This window comes from Tyto alba, unplaced genomic scaffold, assembly GCF_018691265.1.
Source record: "Tyto alba isolate M040663 unplaced genomic scaffold, T.alba_DEE_v4.0 Super-Scaffold_13, whole genome shotgun sequence".
Classification (NCBI taxonomy): domain Eukaryota; kingdom Metazoa; phylum Chordata; class Aves; order Strigiformes; family Tytonidae; genus Tyto; species Tyto alba.
In genome coordinates, this window is record NW_024881275.1 from 17,160,018 (window position 1) to 17,183,851 (window position 23,834).

Consider the following 23,834-nt stretch of genomic DNA (forward strand, 5'->3'; position numbering starts at 1 on the left):
ATTATCATCTCTCTTTTCTCCTAGGACACACTCTACTAACTTAGGCCTTTTGCACATAACCTTCCTGCCCCGATCTTCCACACAGGTAAGGATATCATAAATAAAAGTTTCTGTATCAGTTTACTGAGGGAAAGGAGATTTGATCACATACTTCAGAAACAAGAGGACACATGTCAAGCAGTGTTGTAAAGGCTATCTACTGCCATGCTCAGGGAATTATTTTTTCTTTAAAAAAGTTCTGAAATTAAGAAAGAAATTTCTGAATCATAATAAATTTTGTATGAAATTTAATTAGGCCATTTTAAAATATGCCCACAGCCTCCCTCCAGACCCAGATGTTTTGCCAGTCCATACATCTCTACTCTGCTAAATTCAATAACGAGACCTCACATGGTCTGAAGTCACAACCTTGAAAGCATGATATGAGAACTGTGGTAACAAACTCACAATAAAATTCCACTTCCTAAAGCTATGCAGTTTCGACCTAGATCAACCTAAACATAGCGTAGGAGGAACATCTATGTAGAATTGAGGTGACAAAAGCTTTCAGTGTTTTCACATTGGTCCCAAATCAAGAACAACTCCTGCAGTAAAGGAAGTTATTAAGGTTTATGTAGCTCCACCTTGATGTTCTTTCCTCAGAGGAAACAACTCTCATCAGTTTCCTGGGTCCACATCACACCGAAGTCCTTTTCAGAGGCAGATCAATGAATAAAACACTGAGTAGCTGAATTACTTCCTACTACTCAGGGGTAGAATTTACCTTTATGATTTGATGTCCATACCCATCAGAATGTTATAAACCTTGCTGAAGTCATTCTTTGCTGTTCTGTCTTAGCAACTTACAATGGAAGCATAACAAGAAGACTTTATTATCTTACATAACAAGAATAGTAAATGTCACTCATTATCAAGCTAACATTAACAACACATTTAGCTACAATACATTGAATAAAATGAAAAAAAAATGGCCCTTGCTGTGTCAAGAACCATGTATTTCTCCTATGTGCACCTCTTCACACTCAGCCCAAATTGACACATGATGATCTGAGTTGACAGTCAGCAAAACCACCTAAGCGTTAATACACAACTGCATTTCCACACACTTGTGCATTACTCTGTCTAGACTGGTGCAAAAACAAGCTATGAAATGGTCCTTGGGGATAGGTCTTGGTCAACTTTCTCAAACACTAGCATGCATGCTATCTAAAATTGACACAAAGGAAATAGTTTTCATAGATATAAAAAAATATTAACCACGTTATTCTCATGCACTCATGGTGGCATATTTGAGTCCTTCTTTATGAGTAAAAAAAACAAAGTAGTAATATTTTCTGCCAGAATAAGACATAAGAAGGCACACAAACCTATCTAACAACCCTCAGCTTCCTAAATTCATGAGAATGAGTCCAGAAGCTTTAAGAATTGAGTCTTTCCAAGCAGGCTCACTAAACCAATGAGACATTCCCTCTTAATTGGAGGGAGGGGAGAATTAGGGTCTAGACATCCATTTACTAAAGAACATATATCTACCATAGGATAAAATATAAACAAATCATATAAAGGACTTCAATGTACCAGTGGTACATTCACCAAGTTCTTAAGCATCTCTGCTAGTCAGCTTGATATAAGTAATAACAAAATATGTCTGGCCATGCAAACTAGAAGGGCCAAAAATGTATTCAATGATTCATGACAGGAAGAACCTACATTTGTATCCTCTGGTATCAGGAATCTTACTGTGCCTCTTGAACCACAGGCAAAGAAAAGAGCTTGATTATAAAAACAAACAAACAAAAACTTATCAAAGCCTTGCAAAGGCTTTGATATACAGTCAAGAGACCAAAGTATATCAAGTGGCCCAGAGAAAAAATCAGGGCACACCACCTTGGCAGGTAATGACATCCTAGATAGAGAGGAATTGATAAGGATGTCCCAAGTGTCCATGCACAAGATTGAGGAATTTGTTTAAATGACCAGTCAAGGAAACTTTTAGCCTCAGAGAATACTTGGTATTATCAGGACAACAATCTGTTTGAGAAGGCTGTGTTGGAATGTATGGCAGTTCATCCTGAAAGAAACTGGATGCTGAAGTCTACCCTTATGCACCCTTTCTTTTAGCTAGCTCTTATTTTTATTAGTGTTGCAACATAAGCGAATAAATTTTAGCTGACAGGACTATTCAACCTTACACACTAAAGACTTGCAGCAGACTAAAGAAAGAAGATCCTTACAGACCTTTAAGCCTCTTAACTCCAATAATAGCTCTGAGGTTTTCTAGGCATTGAAGCTCTGTTTTGAAGAGACTGTAGACACTGACTGAGCAAACCATTTAGAGACAGAAAAATGCCATTTCAGTAAGTTACTTAAGCTTACTTCCGTATAAAGTTCAGATGGAAATTATTAGGCTACTATTTCTTCCATAGAAGTTAATGTTCAGGATGAAAGAGACTCTGCCAGAGTGCTATGGCCAAGTCACCTTCAAAGACACACAATACTACAGAAACTTTTAAATATATGCAAACAGCTTCACTCGTGACCAGCACTTCAAAACATCCACCTTCTCTTTAGCACAAATTTCTCAACTTAGTTTCCAGTTGGGTTTATAGATTTGCCTGCAAGGTACTTCCCATTAGCATGGCTTGCAGACCTGCTTTACAAGCACAACATGACAGTTGTCACCTCTCCATTACAGAGCACAAAGCAGAGTCAACAGCTGTCAGAATGCATTACCAGGGCAACACAGACTGAAGTCATTCTACACAGAAGAAAAACAGGTTTGTCCTAGGTCTGAGTAACAGAAGGAGCTTTTTAAAATTAAAATCTGGAGCCCAAAATAATAATGCTTCAAATAAAAAAATACTCCCAAGATAAATACTGACACTGCAACTGAGTAAGTCAGTGGAATGCAAAAGAAGAGCAAGTCCACTCCTTCTGACATATATCTATTGAGGGGATGAAGGCAGACATGCTGTGTATGTGTTGCTAGGACAAAAGCTTTGTATATGTGTGCTTGACAACGTGCAAGTAAACCATGACACTAATACATCTAATCAAAATAAAGGATCCACTTTGCAATGCCAGAATGACCAAGATAACACCAAGTCTTGTTTAATTGTGTGTATGTAGTGATCAAAGAGCAAATACACTGGCAAGGTCCTAGAGCATCAATACCTTCCAGGAAGGAAGTGGAGAAAAACACCTTGAAATGAGAGCTTCTAATCAGAGAAAGTGTCCTTCACTTTCCTGGTTATATTCACAACCAGCACATACAGCTATCTGCTACCATTCTTCTGCAAAGTAGGGAAGGGTAGGGAAAGTTGGCACCTAATGTCTGTGACTAATGACAGTCTCATCGTATATGGCAAACAGGAAAAGTCTGGCTCCATGATTCTTGGTATCAAACAGGTCCTCAAAGACTGCTCTAAAAAACACTGATGAGAACTACCACTGATTCAGTGACAATAATTCATCAGGCTATGGTGTGTGTAGTTGTTGGCTGGGGTTAAAACACAACAGTCCTTTTTGGCATCCAACATGGGGCTCAAAGGGCTCAAGATAAGGATAGATTTAATTGGAATGTGACAGATCAAATTTATAGCTGTTATTGCTGTTTAGTTGTTAATTGTCAGACTCCTGTGCTTGCCATGGGGCTTGCTATGTAGTGAGTCTAGTGCTTGTTAGTGGCTGCTTGCTGTACTGCTTATCATCTTCCTCTGCCATGCCTTGGAACATTTTGATAACAGCAATGGCCATGTGTCTGGGCTGGCAGATGGCCAGGGCATCGCTGCTGCTTCTGTGCTGCTGTACTGGACAGGCTGGAACTCCAGTTCAGTCGAAAGGTCTGTCACCTGTGGATGAGTCCAGATGGGAGCAGGACACCCTGAAGTGCCTGTGGCCGTGAATAAGTCCACACCAGAACAGGTACACCTCAAAGTGTCTGTGGCCAAGGTTATGTCTGTGCCACAGCAGGTATACCTCTGGAGGGACTGTGGCTCAAGGGTAAGTCCACGCTGGAGGAGGTACACCTTGAAGCACCTGTGGCCATGGATAAGTCCATGCTGCAGCAGGTACATCTTGAAGCATCACTGGCTGCACACGAGGTCATGCTGAAGCACCTCAAAGCTTGTGGGCATGGATAAGCCCACAACAGAGGAGTTATACCTCTGGAGGGATTGCAACCATGGGTAAGGCCATGGCAGGGCAGGAGGTAAGCAGGGGCAAGGGGTGGAGACTGTAATGGAAACACCTTTAAATTGTTGTAACCCATGATTTGAGTTGCATGTTATAGGAATTATTGTAGCAGGAACCACCTGAACCAGTGGAGAACAAGCCTTACAAGAAGCAGTGCAACTGCAGCAGTGACCCAACCTGAGCTGGCTGTGGTGCCCAGTCACTCCATGAAACACACCATCCCTCCTGTCCTGAGTGACCGCTGTAACAGATGGAGCCCAAAGCCATGGACTAAATTAACTCAGTGGACATTTTGTGGACACTTTGTGGACATTTTATGGGCATTTTATGGACATTTTACAGGGGTGGTCCATAGACTAAGGGAATGATATCTCTGTATGGTATCAAAGGATGGAAAAGGGGGGGTAGTGGTTAATGAGGTTGTATTGGATAGTCTGGGACCTGAGCATGACATAACTGATATGGAATAAGGCATGTAGAATGTGCTGGTTTTGGCTGGGATAGAGTTAATTTTCTTCACAGTAGTTAGTATGGGGCTATGCTTTGGATATGTGCTGGAAACAGTGTTGATAATACAGGGATGTTCTCATTACTGCTGAGCAGCGCTCACAGAGCATCAGGGCCTTTTGTGCTCCTCATAGCACCCACCAGCAAGGAGACTGGGGGTGCACAGGGAGTTGGGAGGGGACAGAGCTGGTACAGATGACCCCAGCTGACCTAAGGGATATTCCATACCATATGACATCATGCACAGCATAAAGCTGGGGGAAGAAGAAGGAAGGGGGCATGTTTGGAGTGATGGTGTCTGTCTTCCCAAGTCACCATTCCACATACCAGAGCCCGGCTGTCCTGGGGATGGCTGAGCACCTGCCTGCCCATGGCAAGTGGGGAATGAATTCCTTGTTTTGCTTTGCTTGGGCTCGTAGTTTGCTTTACCTGTTAAACAGTCTTTATCTCAACACCTGAGTTTTCTTACTTTCACCATTCTGATTCTCTCCCTGACCCCACCTGGGGGGAGTGAGCAAGCAGCCATGTGGTGCTTATTTGCTTGGTTGGGGTTAAACCATGACATAGAGCTTTTCCTTAGAAGGCTGCGGAAGCCCCTTACATCATGCAGTTATAGCTTACCCTTAGGATCCTCCAGCTTTTACAGCTTCTAGCTCAATATGCAATAAATTTTTTTGCATGGGAAGCTACGACACCTAACTTCTTAACTAAGTGCCAAAAGGACACATTAAAATACCTGTCTTCAGCCAAACCCCATGTCAACTGGGAATCTGGAACAGTATAGGAACGGGACTGGAATATGTTGCCCAGAAAGGCTGTAGAGCGTCCACTGTTAAAACATGACCGCATACATCCCTGTGCAAACTGCTCATGATGACCCTGCTTGAGCAAGGGGTTGCATTAGATAATCTCAAGAGGCCCCTTCTAACCTCAGTGATTCCATGATTCTGTGGAATGTTTAGTCAACGTTAGAAGAACTGTCTCTGTTCTAAGTTTGCTGACAATGCCAAGCTGTGTGGTATGGTTGACACACTGGAAGGGATGCCACCCAGAGGGACCTGGACAAGCTTGAGAGGTGGGCCCGTGCAAACCTCATGAAGTTCAGCAAGGCCAAGTGGAAGGTCCTGCACATGGGTCAGGGCAGTCCCAAGAACAAATATAGGCTAGGAGGTGAGAGGATTGAGAGAAGCCCTGTTGAAAAGGATTTGGGGTTACTGGTAGATGAAAAGCTGGATACGAGCTGGCAATGTGTGCTTACAGCCCAGAAAGCTGACTGTATCCTGAGCTGCATCAAGAGAAGTGTGGCCAGCAGGTTGAGGGATTCTGCCTCTCTACTTCACCCTCATAAGACCCCACCTGCAGTGCCAAGTCCAGTTCTGGGTCTCCCAATATAAGACATTAGGACCTGTTGGAGCAAGTCCAGGGAAGGGCCACAAAGATGATCAGGGGGCTGAAGCACCTCCCCTGCGAGAACAGGCTGAGAGAGTCGGGGTTGTTCAGCCTGGAGAAGGTTCCGGGGAGACCTTATAGATGCCTTCCAATGCTTAAAGGGGGCCTATAGGAAAGATGGGGAGGGACTTTATCAGGGCGTGTAGGGATAGGATGAGGGGTAATGGTTTTAAACTGGAAGACGGTAGATTTAGATTAGATGTAAGGAATTAGTTCTTCCCTGTGAGGGTGGTGAGGCACTGTCAGAGGTTGCCCAGAGCAGCTGTGGCTGCCCCCTCCCTGGAAGGGTTCAAGGCCAGGTTGGACGGGGCTTTGGGCAACCTGGGCTGGTGGAAGGTGTCCCTGCCCATGGCAGGGGGGTTGGAACTGGATGGTCTTTAAGGTCCCTTCCAACCCAAACCATTCTATGATTCTGTGTTTCTGAATTTCAGTTATCAGGATGTAAGAATTATCTTCAAAATTGCAGGCCTCTTACTTAGGGAGAGCAAAATAATTTTGAAAAGTTTTTAATAGCCTTTTCAGTCACTAACCCTGACAGAGATGCCCGTTTCATTAAGAGGGCTCAGAAAAGATCACTTATGATATTCAGACTGGCATATTCAGATTGGCGATGACAACAGTAAATCTTGGTGGATTCTTCATGGTAAATACAGAAGATACTTTCAGCCCTTCAAATGAAGTGACAATTTTCAGATGCCACAATGACTCTGAAACTTTTGTATTTCTGGTAGTCATTACTTCTGTAGTTAACTGAAATGTTAAAATACAAGTCATACTGGGAATATTGTTGTATTTTCTTTCGTTGTTAGACTAACGGATCCTTATTGCCAAGATATCCCTTGTTCAGGTTCAGCTGGTGCTCAGGGCTGGGGTGGTAAACTCTGCAAAGTTCAGAAGTGTCTTTAGGTTGCCCTATTCTGCCCATCCTCTTTGCCCTCCTACTTCATTACCTTGCACATGACAGTGAAGATGATTCTTCACAGTTCCTAGTGCTTTTGAGACTCTGACTTCTGAAAACACACAGTTACAAGTGAAACTCTGTGATGCAGTAAGCCAGCTGTGCCAATCTAATAACTCTGTACTGTTGAGGGTTGCCCTTATTCCTCACATCCTTGTGATCAGCAGACACCTTTGTCAGTTCTTTTTGGTTGCACTAATTTTCACATCATAATGCAGTGAAGTCTTCTTAAGGGGTCAGAGAAGTGCAAGATTTAACACACAAGGAGTTGCAAGGGTATGTGAAGCAGGAACAAGGAAAGATGCTGTCAAAAGGAGTCTGACTTCATTTGGTGGTTCATCATGTTGTCTAACCAGTCATCTGTAAGACTGAGCTTCAGCAACATTGAGTTACAGCCTGTTCTGGCACTGTGTTTGGACAGCAAATTTATTCTGGATCTTGTGTCCTCAGCTGGCTCATTTCTACATGTACTATGACACCATCTTCTCAGCAAGATTGATACCAACTTTATTTTGCCCTGTGTTGCACTACATACAACACATCTAGTTCAATTTTAGGCAGAACGTGTTCTGTCCACTGAACTCTGTCTTAATTGCTAGTGGTTCTGTGTCTAGTACTGAGATACCCACTAAAGCAAACTGTCAGACCAAACACTGATTTCTTCAATGAGCATGGCAAAAGAAATTTAACTACCATGCTAGAGCTCATCTGCAGGAGATAGTTTGTAGGGCTTGTGGAAAACCGTGCAAGCTTTCATTCATACATACTACCAGATATGATAGCCCGCTCCATTGTCTCCATGTGCAAAGTATATTCCAGCTCATAAAAACACACTATCTATTACGTAGAATTAGAGATGAATTTTTTATTCTCTCAAGTCTGTTTCTCTCTTTGGAATGGTGACTTGTGCTTCACACAGCTTGATCTTGGTAGAGAAATTCCTTGCTTGAAAGTAAAAACTTGAAAGAACCGAAGTTGCTCAAGGAATACAATTGGTTACTATAGCAATCCTCTTGTTCTCTGATTGGACCTCTGAACACTACAGTCAAAACTCAGCTGCCAGATGGATGTAGCAGTATGTAGTACCCACTTCATAAGGGAGGGGATACCACCCAGGAACTGAGATTCAGAAAACAACAGCCCTAATCCTGTTTCTGTCAATCTGTCTACAAGCTGATGCTGCCATCTTCCTAAGCCTTTAGTTTCACTTTGCGCAAACAGTCACAACTTCTATAAAATGCAAAAAATTAGGAATATTCTGAGAACTAGGTAGTTAGAAAAACTCAAACCAAACCCAAAATATCCTACCTGTCAACTAGGCAACGTACACAAGTCCCATGATTGTCTAAAAATATCTTGTACCTTCCTGTTTGTAATGACAAACTGTAACTTGTAATGACTACTTAAAAAAAACCCCAAAAGACCAACCACAAACACCCAAAACCCTCAAACAAAAACCAGGCAAATTTTCCTCTTCTTTTCTCTGTTTTTTTTTTTTTTTTTAATTATGTATCTTCAAGAAGACAGACCTTTGGGACCTGCCCAGCACCATCTCAGACACTCAAGAAATGAAGCAAAGAACCCCAAGTTTACTGCATTTTGTAAAACCTCCTCCTCAGAATAAACAGCCAGGCAAATATTCTCCAGTCTGAGGGGCTTTTTCACACAGCATCAGTCAATACGATACTGAAGTGCTTAAGCACATGAAAGAATATGCTCAGGTATTACATATTCTTTAGCCATATGCTTATTAAAAAGCAGTAAGACGACTAAGGAATGGTAGATTACTGCAGAAGCAATTGGCCTCTGATGACAACAGATTAATGTTAAACTGATAGGTAGACAGACCCAGTAGGATGTTTTATGAAAAAGAACATCTTTGTTCTACAACTCTTGAAAAGCAAGTGTATCTCTTCCAGCACAACTGGAATTCCCAAATTCAGAGTGGTAGTGCTACTTTCTGGCAGCTCCTTAAGAAACCAGATAGAAAGACTAAGGCAGCTATTACTACAAGGGGACTCTAGAAGCAAGTCTAGAAGCATCCATCCCTTCTTTCTGCCAGTTAAAAGGTGGCTGCCTACTATTTGCTCTTCCTTCTCTTCTAACTGCAGGAATGAATTTGGGAAGACAAGTAGAGAAAAAGATGATAGAAGACAGCTTCACCTGACAAACACAGGAGACTGACATACTTTGATATCTTCTCAGACTGACATATAAGCATGAAAAAAAGCCACTACTAGAAAGAAGCCAGCACCAAGACTGGATGGAAGGGATCAGCTGTGGAATAGTTACATGCAGGCAGGTTGAATCAGCGCATTAAAAGAGCTGTACTGGGTCAGAACAAAGATGCACCTAGCCTCACATCCTCTCTGACAACAGCAGGTGCCTAGGAAAAAGCATAAGGGTTAGGACAAACATAGTGATACCTCTTCATCCATTTTGGATGCTCCACAGTTCAGGCACTAAGAGTTAGTGCCAGTTTCTTTGGAATAAAGTAGTTCATGACTGAGGCCAGGGATCATCCATTCATCAGTGTCCTGGGTTGAGTGGTGGGGTTTTTTGGTGGCAGGGGAGGGGGATATAGTGGCAGCTCCCTGTGAGAAGCTTCTCAAAGCTCCCCCAACTCCAAGTCAGCTCCATCTCTGCACCAAACTGAGCCAATCAGCTGCACCTCTGCGAGAATGTATTTAAGAAGGGACATGGTGAGGAGGAGTTGGGCTTGTGAGGAGGAGTTGCTGCAGCTGCATGAACACCAAGGTCAGTGGAGGAACGGAGGAAGAAAGGAGGGGGGAGGTGTGCCGGAGCAGAGACCCCCCTGTATCCTGTGGGGAGACGGCAGGGCGGCCCCCCCTGCCACCCATGAAGATCTACAGTGGAGCAGACACTGATTTATGGCCTGTGTTTTTTGCCGGGATGATCAAGGTGCTGTGCCTGAAGAAGGCCGGGGGCTTGTGGGAAAAGGTAGCTCCCACTGTTGTAGTTCAGCACTGGGAGGACTGCGGCATGCGGGGGTGTCCCACGCCGGAGCAGCTCTGGAAGGGCTGGGACTCCAGTTAGAGAAAGTTGGCGACCCACGACAGAGCAGTGTAAGGAAATGCTGCAGCCCGTGGGAGGGACTCATGTCGGAGAAAGTTTGTGGAAGACTGTCTCCTGTGAGAGGGGGACCACACTGGAGCAGGGGGAACAAGATCCAGAAGCTCCTCCCACTGAAGATGGAAGAAACAGCAGCACTGACTGCACCCCCCATTCCCTGCCCCTGCGCCACTGGGGGAGGAGGTAGAGATATCGGGAGCAGAGCTGAGCCCGGGAAGAAGGGAGGGGTGGGGGGAAGGTGTTCTCAAGATGTGGCAATGCTTCTCACTCTCCTACTCTGCTAAGTGTTGTTAGTGTCTGTAATAAATGTATGTTCTTTTTTTCTTCCCCTAACAAGTCTGCCTTTCGCTCGTGACCATAAAGTGTGATCTGCTCCTCCCAGTCCCATCCCAAACCCCAAGCCTGGCTCATTTGTCTCATTGCCGGAAGAGAAGAGGGAGAGTGGCTGCATGATGTTTGGCTGCAGACCAGGCTCAAACCATGACAAAGGTCAATCAAAAGAGATTTCAGGGCCCTGGGAAGAATGCTAAAAAATTCAGGAGCACAATCCTCCCAGTAATGAGAGACTTTGGAAGAAACAGATGAGCCCAAGATATAAATGCCTGGCTCCAGGACTGGTGCATCTCCACCAAAATCTTGGGGTTTATAACCATGGAAGAACCTTTGAGGCACAAGGTATGATGGGGCCTGACAGGATCCATCTGTCCAGATGGGAGAAACACATCTTTGGTCACAAACTAGCAGTACTGATTGAAAAGGCTTTAAACCAGAATCACTAGGGGAAGGGTATGCTAACAGGAGAGCTGAAGATAAGCCAACAGTTGACATGGCATCACCTGAGGGTGGCAAGCTAGTAGGAACGTTTATGCTGCTCCTGAGAGCAAGGAGGGCTCAGGAACATATCTGAAATGCTTGTACACCTACACATGCAGTATGAAAAATGAACAGGGTGAACTGGAAACATTTGTAATTTTTCACAGCTATGATGTCACTGATATTAGCAAGACTGGGTGGAATGAATCTGTCCTCAGCTGCTGGCCAGGTTTAAACCAAGACAGAGTCCCACAGCTGGAGTGCTGGGATGGAGGGCTACAGGCTGCTCAGGAGGGATAGGCAGGGCAGGTGAGGTAGTGGAATTACACTAGATGTAAGGAAGAGGTTTGACTGTACAGCCCCTACAGTTAGTGATGATATGGTTGAGAGCCTCTGGGTGAGGATAGAAAACAAAGGAGATGGTGTAGTGAGTGTCTACTGATGATTGCCCAGCCAGGATAATAGCGCCTATGAGTTATTCTACAGACAATTAGGAGAAATCTCTGGATCAGTAGCCCCTGCCTTCATGGGACATTTCAACTTCTCAGACATCAACTGCGAATACCATACTGCTGCGGTGACCAAGTCTGGGAAATTCTTGAAGTTTGTGGAAAGTAACTTCTTGCCACAAACACTCAGTGACCCAACTAGGAAAGATGCTCTCCCAGACTTGCTATTTGTGAATAGAGGACTGTGTTAGGGGTGGTTCAGACTTGACAATAAGAAGCATTTCTTTACTGAGAGGGTGGTCAAACACTGGACCAGGCTTCCTAGAGAGCTGGTCAATGCCCCAAGCCTGTCAGTGTTTAAAGTAATAACATGCTTAATAACATTCTTTAACTTCTGGTCAGATCCACAGAGAACAAGGTCAGCCTCAATCCTTTGTAGTAGGCCCTCTTGCCTGAAAGGTGAAGACTGAAAACAAGATCATCTACCTGCTACTTTACAGTGAATTTTGTTAGACTTCAGATCACTAGATAGTAAAAATTTCCTTTACTGGTGGTTGTAACCTAAACACAGAAATATTATTTCCCAGAAGGCAAAAATTAAATTATTTCTTTCCTTTCAAAGAAAAGTTTAGGGATGCAAGTTTTTCAGAAGTGACACTGTCCACAGTCTAGTCCACAAATGATGAGCTTGGAGATGCTGAAAGCATATTACAAGGTTTCTTGCCTGCTGGTTTGTAACTAAGCTACTACTGATCAGTACGATTTCAATAAGAGTATGTGCTGTCTCTTTAAGAAGATAATGGAAGAAACATCAGGCATTTTTTCTGTTCTTCTGAGGCTGGCAGACACTCACAGCATAAGTACCCAACAAGGCAGAAATAATTCAGAAATTAGTCATGGAAACATCTTCAGTGATACTCTAGAGTACAGTCTGCCCTCTGGTATTTCAAAGTATCTAGAGAGCTGTACACCTGCTGATGACTTGTTTAAACCAGGAATAAACACTGATTATATTTAAGAGATGTATAGGAGCCTTCATATGAGGAGGCCTGGGCCCCAGTTCACACTTCTCCATGCCAGAGCCATAACTATCATTCACATAAGTCAGTAAACCGAGACAGGCTTTACAGGCTCATTAACAGTTCTCTACAGTAAGACTGACTGTGTCAAGACAACTTGATAGTTCGGATTGCTGTTGTACTGTGCCTGCTGTATTACGATGTTTCCACAGATTCAATGACTTCTCATTTACACCAACATTACTTTATTTGCTTGCTATAAAGAAGAGATAGACCCAGCAGATAACAAGTGAATAGACAATGAACACAGACTGAAGATCCCAGATGAACAGTAACATTTTGTCTGGAACGTTAGTTATGAAAACATTGAAAATTTGCTGCATTAATTAACTCAAAACATAATAGCTTGCTCTATGAATAACACAGGAACCAATCATCAGCCATCAAAACAAATTGCTGCTGTCTAAATACATTACTGAGGTCTGTAGTAAGATGTCACAAATGCATTCTATATATGTGTTAGAGTTCCATACACACATGCAAACTGTGTTATTCCTGAAGAGCAATTATTTAATCTCAGTGGAACTTTTTTTTTTGGATTTAAAGTTATTACATGAGAAAATACTCAGCAGTATTAACATGAAAAATCACTTCAAGCATAGACATTCTCATTCTAAATAACCTTCTGGTGCCACAGTTTGATAGATTTTGATGAAGTTGAAAGTGTTTATTGATATGACTGGCCTGTTAAAGTAAAGCTAAACAAAGCCTTGATGCAGAGTTTGCATTATACCCTAAAGGTACCATGACTGCAGAAGAGATAAAAGCATGGCAACTGAAGACCCTTAATCCAGTGGTGATGGCAACTCACATGACAGACCTGAAAGTAGAAGCTCAGACCGATACTAGCTCTTAATATGAAGGACAAAGGCACCCCTGGTGATCAAGAGGTAACAGACATTAGGGGGGGATGGCCAGAAAGGGGTTGAGCTGTAATCTCTGTCTCAACATTACCACACTTCACTTTCACATATTATTGTAACATAAGCCTGACTTACACAGCAAAATTCCATAACCTTGACTTAAGATGAGAGAAAAACCTGTAGAAAAGTCTGTAGAAAGATAGTAACTACAGACAGTCCTAAGACTGTTCACACAGGATTTGCTGGCAGCGTATAGATTTAAGAAGAGATAAACCCACCAACAAGGGAAAGCATAAAACGCAATGGGGGAAAAAAAAAAAACAAAAACACATGGCACAGAAAGCAAGTGTCATCAGCTGCTGTTTGGGTTGTCAGTGTTGGAGTCACTTAAATGTGGCAACTCAGCAATCTGAAGCACTTGCTCCAGGAGGCTGCAGAGGCTGATCTTTCTTCTCTAAAAAAATACTAGTCTAGCCAACTGTGATTTTCTGGGTGTTGTTTCAAAGGCATTGTTACAACTGGGGGGTTGTGGTGGTGGTGTGTTCTTCTTTTTTCTTTTCCTTCACTACTATAGATTCTGAAAGGAAACACAGGACTACATATAAAATAATACTTGGCAAATGAATACTCAGAAATCTGTAGGGTACTGGCATCTTCCACAAAAGTTACATTCAATACTTACTGTGCACACATGAGGCCAGTTCTCAAGCTGACGAAGCACTGTTGTGCTAAGCTCCTCCCAGTACATTTCCCGGTAGATCTGTGGCATCTTTGACACCCAGACACCACTGCTGCACTTGCTCAGAATCTCCTTAATGCGACTTTGAACTTCATTGACATGAGCAGCAGGAGGGCCAGGGGCAACAGTATGTGTCTCCGCAGTGGATGTATTCAGGTTATCTGTTTAACAAAAACACAGCTTTATCAGCAGAGAGAAAGACAAACTATCACCTACCTACTTAAAAATGAAACATAGGAGCTGTAAGCATAACACCAACTCTGAAATGTGGCTCTCCTACCCAGCATGGCTGTTTCAGTCACTTTCTTTTGGAAAGAGCCATGGGAACCTCAGACATTTAGTAGTTGACCTGAAGCTGAATTTTCAACCACTGTAGTTATTTTCATAAGATGTTGCTGAATATTTCTTCTGGAGGGATCCTGGAAGAGGTTACACAACCATCAGCCACACTGTTGCTGAGAGGCTGCACTGAGGTAGTGTCCCAAGAGGGACACAAGGTAATTTCTTTATGAGTACAAACACAACAACAAAAATACAGCAGAACACCCAAGGATGGTGTTCTAAATTCAGACAGATGTACAAAACAGACCAATGATTTGCCTTTCATTCTAAGATATGTCCTACGGAAAAGTCTAAACCCAGCACCCAGCCTTTCTGTGCTACTGCATCCAAGGAAGACTTCCAGCAGAGCAGAGAAAGAGACAGCAACTGTCCAGCTATGCAGGACAGTTTCACACACTGCGTGTAGGAGCAAGGCAGTCATTATCCCAGTTGGAGGTTCACATCGCTAGCTTACATGCTGTCTCATCTCTACTCCCCTCCTTCCTTTGGAGGTGTGTATTTCCTGCCAGACCCGAAGCTTCACAAATCAGCCTGACAGGTCTCAAAGAAAGCAACCATCATTTGACAACCCCATCAACCACACAACTGCTGGGAGCCAGGCATGCAGACAGGCTTTTTCTGGACAGCTAGGTTAGTGTGTTGCTTACTCCTGAAAGCCAGGATTTCACTCTCCTAAACCAGAACCCTACCCTGGCAGTGAAGTTAAGAATACTCCTCCTGTTTCCAAGCTACTCACACTAACTTTGGAATTGTCTTTGACACTTACTACATAATGGTTTTCCTAGAAGACAGAGGCAGACAAGTAAACACATACATTTCCCAAGCACCATGAAATCAGAATGAGAAGGTTCACTCGCAGAACTTGGGTTTCTCACCCAAATCTATCTTCATTCAAAACAAGTAGTGAGATGGATTTTTCTTAAGATGACACCCAATCTAATGTGAGCAGTCAACAAAAATTTTCTTAATGGGCAAACATACCATTTGAATCTATGGAAGAGCTTCGGGACAGGTGAACTTGCAATTCTTTTTGAAATCTTGGTGGGACAGTTAGTCTCTTTTCAGACCTAAAATTGAAAAGATAGTTGCTTTAAATCATTCTCCAGGCTTTGAATACCATTCCATTTACTTACAAGATGTATACATAAAATAAAATGTATTTCACATACTTCTAGCAGGCTCCCTGCACTAAATCAGTACTCACAATGTCCTGGCTTGGAAGACCACCTGATCAGCAATGACAGATCAACAGGCAATTTCTAGTTTTCTCTTATTATCCCAATTATTGTAAGAAAAGAAACACACAGTAAGAAGACATTAACAAGAGGAAATCATCTAGGCCTAGTAACACATTTGATGGTCTTACATTTGATGCGTTCAGCCTCACTATTTGCCTGGATGGCATCTCAGTCCTGCTGTTGAACACGATTATGCTCACCTTTTTGGTAGACATGTCAGAGTCTTCTGAAAATATCTGGCTTCAGAAATCAGGGAACACCTAAAACTACATAAGAACTCAAGGTCTTTTTGTGGATACTGTTGCTACACTGTTTACCAGATTCCTCTGCGAAGTACTCTCCCCCAGAAAGGACACAAATGTCATGCTTGCAGGTGTTCTTCTGAGGTCCCTCAGAGAGTAGCAGCTTATACTGGGAGCACACGCAGCACAATGAGTTCCTGACAATGAAAAGGTCACAGCAGTGTGTAGCTCACTAAGACTGTTTTGGAAACACTTGGCTGTGGAATAATTACATACACTGCAAGCAAAAGGGTGTAAGAGTTGGAGAAAGAGTTCAAAGACCAGGACCAATCACCTCTCAAACACACATACCTGAGGAACAACTACAAGGGAGAAGTGACAGTGACAAATGCATCAAAACAGCTCTCCACAGCATAGCAAGTTGTTATGAACACCAGGCATCTCCAGACCACAGCAGCCACCGCACATGCACTGAGCAGGCTCTGCAGATGGTCTCTGCCCAAGGGGCCAATAAGGAAACTGGCCACCTCTGGAGTTCAGGCACAACTCCGGAGGAAACCACAAACTTCACCAGCCACAGAAACACCAAGGGGGATTTTCCCACCTTCACCTGGGCTCTGAGAGGTAGGACAGGGGTCAAGTAAGATGCTGAGGCTGGTAGCAACAGGAAATTGAAACTAGCACAGTATTAAGGTAGCCCTATGTGCCTTCACAGTGACGTTTAATCAGAGCAGATCCACAAATTGGAAAGAGGCCTACCACAGTCACACCTCTTCTAAGCAGCATCTTACAAGGTTTAACATGAATTTGTCTCCCTTGCTTTTTTCCTGTCCCTGTAAGATGAAACTACTGCTCTGCCATCACCTATGGGGTGGCACTTGTACTAAAAATAATACCTCTGTTCTGGGTCATATCCCACAGCATTAGCAGCAAGGACAGCCACTGCCTAGCACAGCATTTTCCAAGGCAGGAGGGGCATGACCAGAAGTGCTGAGCAGATCAACTGCAAGGACATTTGTGAAACACAAGTGGGGCAAGACTCAAAAAATACAAAGGCAAAGTAACCCATGCGAAACCCAAACACACATTCGTACCTTGCACTTGTTGGATATCTGAAAAGATTCTTCCAACACTCCACCTGCATCACAGGAAAATCTTCTACCTCTGGTCACAGCTCAGATCCACACACAAAGCACCAGCACAGTCCCTTCTTAGAAGGTGTGCTGTGACTGGCCATGCAGACCCTGCAAGAAACCGAGGATCCCACCTCCCTGTACATGTATTGACCAGTATGGACAACTCCAAGCTGGACTCTAGGAGAGAAGTCCCTTTAAGGGAATCAGACTCAGACTACCACGATCGCTAGACAGCAAGCAAATCAATCCCATGAGCTAGCCACACAGGTAATGGAGACTGTCCTGCTACTGCTGCCTCCCAGTAGGAACCCATAGCTGTGTTCTAGTCCTCAGTGCCACAACACCATTTCTACCACCTTAAGCCACACATGAGGTGACACATATGATATGAGTGCAAGGTAAGCCAGCAGGAACTGCAGTAAGGTTTCAACTGAGGAAGAAGGCAGATGCTCCTCTCTCAAGCCATGCCATCTGGAACACCTTGGAAGGGAACCTGGAACAGAGGACTGATAATTTTCTTAAGTTGCAAGTGAAAGCAAATTGGAATTGGGATCTTCTCGGTATTAAGAGACTTCATGTGGTATCTTCCTGTGCTTCCAGCTGTGGTTCAACAACTTCCCATAGAACAACATGGTGTTAACATCAGCTTTGGGTCCAGTTAACATCAGTTTTGAGCCCTGCAATCAAACAAGGATCCTGTGATGCAGTGCTTGCTTACAGAGACCACGGTGGTCATACCTCTCCAAAGGTGGGGTGGAACACAGCCACACAGTGGCAGGGCCAACACACTTCTCCCCAGAGTGCAGGTACAGACAACTCACTTGCCTGCAAGGCCACACGTTCCTCAGCTGCTAGAAACTGCTTCCAGCAAGAGGCCTCCTAGCCACACTATCAGTAAGAGAACACATCAGCAGCCTGGCCCTACACAAATGCCTGACCAGCCATGCAGCCCTGCCAAGCCCCCATGCATGGCTGTAGCTGAGCAGCCAGTTACATTTCACTCCCACAGACCACCATCTCAGAGAGAAGGGAAGGCATGCCCTTCCCTGTCTATCAACTTACCTTGCTAAGGCCTGTGCCACTGAACTCTGCTCTTTGGTCCTTGGGCAGTGCTACCTCAGCAGCAGGGCCAGGTGGCAGCCAGCAGCAAATGCTGCCTCCTGGTCCAAGAAAGGGTGTCAACCTGTTCTCATCCATGTTCTTGGTTTCCTGCTTCAAGGATATCTGCAGTTAGCCTTACAAGCAAGGTCTCTCCCACCTTTTGTGGATTTTCAAGTCCACAGCAACATGCTCATGACATGAACTTCCTGAATGATTGCTGCTATAAAGACAGTGTTTGAGACCCTGCAACAGTGTCTGCAAGAAGGCCTGGGAGGGCAGCAGGAACCAACCTGGCACAACTGCACCTACCTTCAGCATCTCCCCATTGTCGTCTGGGTGTGAAAGAATGTGCCAAGACTAAGCAGTGGCAAGCCTCAGAAGCTGTGGTCATTAAAATCTCTCAGCAAAACTTCACAGAGTGCTAAAGAGGTGGGACATAGACTTTGGTAGCCACCATTTGCAATGTGTGTGGGCCTTCACTACACAATGCTAGGTGGAGCACCAAGACTAGTCAGCACCCAGGCAAAGCCTGTCACTGGGAGAACAACCTACCAAAGCAAGGAACACAGATATGCCATAGCAGGACAGATGTTCAACTAGGCCTTTTCTGTCAGTAATGTCCCTGGAGACTCCTGCTTTCTCCTGCCCCTGCCAAGGACTGTTGCTGCTGAGGGATGCATCACCAGTGGGTCTTGCTGGGTCTCACTGGGCAGCAAGGTGGTCCAACCCCTGGCGCAGCAGCAGCACTGCCGGGAGGAGCAGCAGGAAGGTGTGGGGGGCTGCTCTGCAGGTGCCATTCTGCTCTGGAGGCGGGCACGTGTGCTGGGGAAGCACCAGCAAGCTGTGCCTGAGGGGTGGCCCACTTGTCATCAGTGGCCCCACAGAGGACGGGTACAAGGGACCTAGTCCCCGCTGGGGGAAAATTTGCCACAGGTAGTTTGCGTCTCTGAAACCTGCCCGCAGAGGGACACAGGGCAGCCCAAGGCACGGCCCAGCAGCTTAGGGTGAGCTGGGGGAATGACCCAGCACAGGGAGGTCGTGGCATTTCACAGCACGAGGGCCAAGCCCCAGCTCTCCTCAGTGGGGAACAAAGTCAGGCACTGCTCCAGGGCCAGGTCCTGGGGTGCTGGGAGTGGAGACGGTCTTCATGGAAAACTTGTGCTTGCCTTCAGGAACAGGACTCGTAGCTCTCCTGATCGAACAGGAGTCTGAAATTCACAGCGCAGTGTGCCTAAGGACAAGGCCCCATGGCACTCTGCACAAGGGCACGGTGGCAGACAGCGATAGCACAACCCCAAGCCAGACACCATGGGCCTTGCCTTGGAGGGATGTAGGGAGCAAAGCCCTCAGCAGCCCAAGCGCCAGGCTCCTGGGTGCACAGGAACAAAGCTGGTGGCGCAAGGCTCTGCACGGTCTGAGGACCCGGTCCCACAGTGAGTGGCTCAAGGCGCGACTGAGGTAGAAGGTCCTGCACAACCAATCTCTCCTGCACAGCAGGATGGCTTGGCGCTTCTCTCCTCTACCGCAGCAGCCTCCTCGACAAAACAAGGAGCAGAGCTGCTGGTGAGATCTTTCTCCACGGCAGCTCCACCCAGGAGCAGAACAGGGGTTAGCTCAGCCCACGCTCAAGTTGTTAGAAGCCGCGGCGCAGACACAGAGGCCATCTCGAGCCTCCCCACTCCTGCCAGGGCCCCGGGATCACTCTCCTCACCTGGGGCACGCAGCACATCTCCTTCCCGTGTCCTCTACCTCCAAACCCTCCACTCCTCACACGGCTGCTGCCAAGTTCTCCAGCTTCCTCGCTGCTCCTGCCACGGCTCTCCTCTCGCTCACCACAGCTTCACAGCCTCTGCCTCCCGCCGCCATCACCACCCGCCTCTGAACTCCTCCAGATTTCTGCCTGGGCACATCCAAACAGCTGCTGCGACAGCCACAGCCTGGCTGCCCACGGGCACAAGGAGCGGCTCCCGCCCTCGAGAGGAGCCCTGTCCCACAGCAAAGCCCCACCAGATCCACCCGGCAGCCCCAAGGCTGCCTCCCCCTCCCCGGGGCACCTGCCCACTCCACCAGCACGCCGGGGAACTTCCCAAAAAGCATGACCAGCAGAGCACTGCCATCGCCAAGGGCCCTCTGCGGGGCAGCAGAAGGCTACGAGGCAGCGCTGTCAGCCATCGGTAAAACTCTGCGCTCTCGGGCACAAAAGCTGAAGCGGCTGCTGCTTTCACGAGTGCTCTGAGCGCATCCGCATCCCGCGCTCTGGCAGCCAGAGCCCCGACAGACACGGGACTCACGCAGGCAGCTGGGGCAGGACGCGCCTGCTTTCTGTGGGTCTTCCAGAAAGAGCAGGCACCACAGCAGGATTAAGCTGTCACTCTGCTCCATGCCACTTCAAAGCCACACAGCTGTGCAAGCGGCACACCGCTGCCATTTCCATTCAAGGCAAGGCTGACTTCCAACCCAGCCCGGTGACCTGCAGAGGATTACCACCACAATCGCAGCTCCAGCGGACTTAGTGCGGCCACAATGCGCGAACAGCAAACACTTTCTCACCACCATCAGCTGATGGGCCAGGGCGGCCGAAAACAACGCAGAAAGAGAAATGATGGGGCAGCAGTTGGGTAAGCTGCCTGGATTAGAGCGGCTCAAAGCGGGCTGAAAACCTGCTTGTACCGCTGAGCCAGCGAAACTGCAGCTCCGGCCCTCATCTCCGTTCACCCAAACACGGTCAGGCAGCTGCTGGGTCCAAGCACGCTGAGAAGGGCCACAAACACTAATGCTGCAACGGAGAAGTCGGGCAGGAGGTAAAGCGCAGGCACCCGCACACACCCGTGACCCTCGACGTGCCGTATCGCCCGTCACCTACGCACAAACCTCCTTCCGATCCCTCCCGCGCTGGCCACAGCAGCTCCCTCCTGGGCCTGGGAAGCAGCGACAACCCCCCACAGCCCTCGTGTGACGCCTTCGGCCAGATTTCTCCCCAGAAGTCATGGGAGCAGGCCATGAGCACAAGGTAGCTACGGCAGCATCCACAAAGGCAAAGGGTCGCTCGTCTCCCTCCTGGGTACCGACCCACACTCAAGCTTCACCTCCCGCAAGGGCGGGAGCCCAGGTTCCCGCGTCCCAAAACACACCGCTGGCACGGCACGTCCAAGGGCCCGCCACACTTCATCTCACCTCGCTCGCACACACACGGACACGTGCACACACTGACCTGTTCACCACAGTGACGTGCCTCTGCATGGGAATTTCTTTAGAGGGTCCGCTCCCAGCAGCTGGAGGCAAGGTAGACCGGGCGCTCTCCGCACTGGGTTTCACCACGCCACACGCCACTCCTCTGCCTCGTGGTGGGCGAGGAGCGGGCCTCTTGCTGCCTTCTTCTGGCATGCTCAAAGACCTGGGCTGCCGCAAAGTTCCTTTCGGCTTTCCTAAAGAGTTTGCAGACGTAGCCGTGAGTAGCACTCTCCTCCACCCAGCCCAAAGAGAATTCAAGCACAGCAGCTAACCGCCCCAGCGACTCCATACTTTTCCAAAACACAGTCAAGAAGGATGCTCTCAGCCACAGCCGGGGGTCTCCCTGCTGCAGCACCGTGGCTCGCACCCCAGGACTCACAAACCACAGCCCCCACCACGCCGTGCTGCAGCAGGGCAAGGGACCGGAGACCCACCTCCCCTCGGCCTCTCAGAAAAGCCATGCGCCTGGGAGGTGCCACAACAGTCACGTCTCGGGTGGGACTCACGCTCGGGCTGCCCTTTACCACCCCACGACAGCAGCAGCTCCCAGCGGTGTGGCACGTGCAGCCTAACCCCCCCTCCTCAGCCACCTCCTGCACCGCTGCCCAAAGGGTTTCTTCCTCTCCCCCCACCTCCCACCACACAGCTGAGGGTACCAAGTAACACCTGCACAGGAATGCGCCACGCTGGCCTTCAGGCCACAATGCCACAAACGAGCTCTTTGCCACTTCGCTGCCTCCTTGCTGGCTGTGCCACACCAGTTTGGGGGGGGCAAACACTTCTGAGGGGTATCGCTGCGCGAGACACTGAACCAAAGATTACCCGTTCGTAATCTCTGTCGTTTCACCGGAATAGGAGTTATCAGTTCAGCTTCCCAGCTAGAGGGAAGACTCTTGGTGTGGTCACGGAGAGCAAGAAGCAGCAAAGCCTTCCGTACAGACAAGAACAGGAGAATACAAACAACCTACAAGACCCACTGCTGCTCCGAGCTGCCAGTGGACAAGCAGATGGGCCTGATCCTGGATACTCCACTGACAGCAGCACACCAACAGCACGGCAGTGAGGGAAACCTGACCCATAGGCTCTGGGAAAACACTGACACAGCAGCTTATGCCAATAGGCACAGAGGTATCATGAGCAGCCCCTGGGCATCAGCTATGGCAACCTGGGCACTTGCAGCAGCACAGGATCTGCTAAAACAGACACAGATAATGCTGCAGTGGCTCCTCCTCACCATGAAGTTGTGTCTAATCGCTGCCACTCCACAATGGGTCAAGCTCAGCCTCAAAGTATGAGCAGGCTCATTGCCACACTCAACCACATTTCTCACAGAAGCATGGGCAGGTGGAAGTGAAGCAAAGCATCCCTGAAGAACTGTTTTTTACAAGATCATTCACATCTCATGTATGTACTCGAGAAGTCTTCCTCACTTACCATGGCTTGCAAGCACAAGCACCCTTGTCATCACACTTCCCTGCTCCCAGGACCACACAACTCGTGGCCATTACTGACACACTTTCATGGCCAAGACTTTTGCTGTAGCAGCTGCACTGTTCTTTCATGAAGACAGACCCTCCACATCTGCCTGGGGCTTACCTGCCAATGTGACTGGAGAAGTGTTCTTTAGCCTCATCTGACAGTTCACTTGCCGTCCCATTTTCCTCTTAGAACTCCTCTGCCGGGCCACCAGTTGAGCAATTGGCACAGTCTCGCTGCAAGCAACAGCATGGCAAATGACCTTGTTGGAATAGGAAGGGGAGAGGGAGGAAAACAGTCAGTGAGGTCCAAGTACATCCACAGCCCTCAGAAGGTCTTGCGACCATTGCCATGCCTGCAACTGCTTGGTCATGTGGGCCTGCAGTAGTTCAGCAAAGGCTTCAGTAGCTGACACAGATCTTGGAGACTTCTCTCTCCTTTTGCAGTGCACCTCAGAAATCAGCAAAGCAGACAGCTGGAGCCTCTCCATCACCTTCCCACACTAGGCTGGGTCCCACGAGGGAACAGCCTGGTTTCACACAACCATCCTACAGGCCCACCATGTCCCTTTACAATACTGGGAAGCCAGGGGCTTCCAGCTCACCAGGGGATCTGGCACCATTCTGACTCTGTGGAGCTGGGCTGGTTTTGTCCCACTTAACAAAGAAACAGCATGGCCATCCTGGCTGCACAGATTTCTCTGCAGGCACCAGGCTGGCCCCCAACAACAGCCCAGCCTTGGACAAGTCACAGCCACCTCCCTGGCCTCCTTAACGGCCTCTTGCCTTGACCTCCCATTGCCATATCTCAACAATGCTGCCACAGGCCACCCCTTGAACAGACACAGGAACCCTGCTTTGGCAAGCCCCTAAACCACATGCCTAGCATGCACTTTGCCTCACAGAGGAGATGCAAGACAAGACT

The 23,834-nt window shown here is 47.1% G+C and overlaps 1 protein-coding gene across 2 annotated transcripts in view; it reads right to left on the reverse strand.

Moving 5' to 3' along the window:
• The window catches only part of TDRD7 (tudor domain containing 7), a 50,325-nt gene that overhangs the window by 15,674 nt on the left and 10,817 nt on the right, over positions 1 to 23,834 (reverse strand). For both annotated transcript variants that reach the window (XM_042787705.1, XM_042787704.1), the window contains exons 3-6: positions 23,031 to 23,172; positions 21,415 to 21,628; positions 15,468 to 15,553; positions 14,088 to 14,305 (exon numbers count right to left, since the gene is read on the reverse strand). In XM_042787705.1, the coding sequence (XP_042643639.1) occupies positions 14,088 to 14,305; positions 15,468 to 15,553; positions 21,415 to 21,628; positions 23,031 to 23,172 (660 nt within the window). The remainder of the gene's footprint in view (positions 1 to 14,087; positions 14,306 to 15,467; positions 15,554 to 21,414; positions 21,629 to 23,030; positions 23,173 to 23,834) is intronic.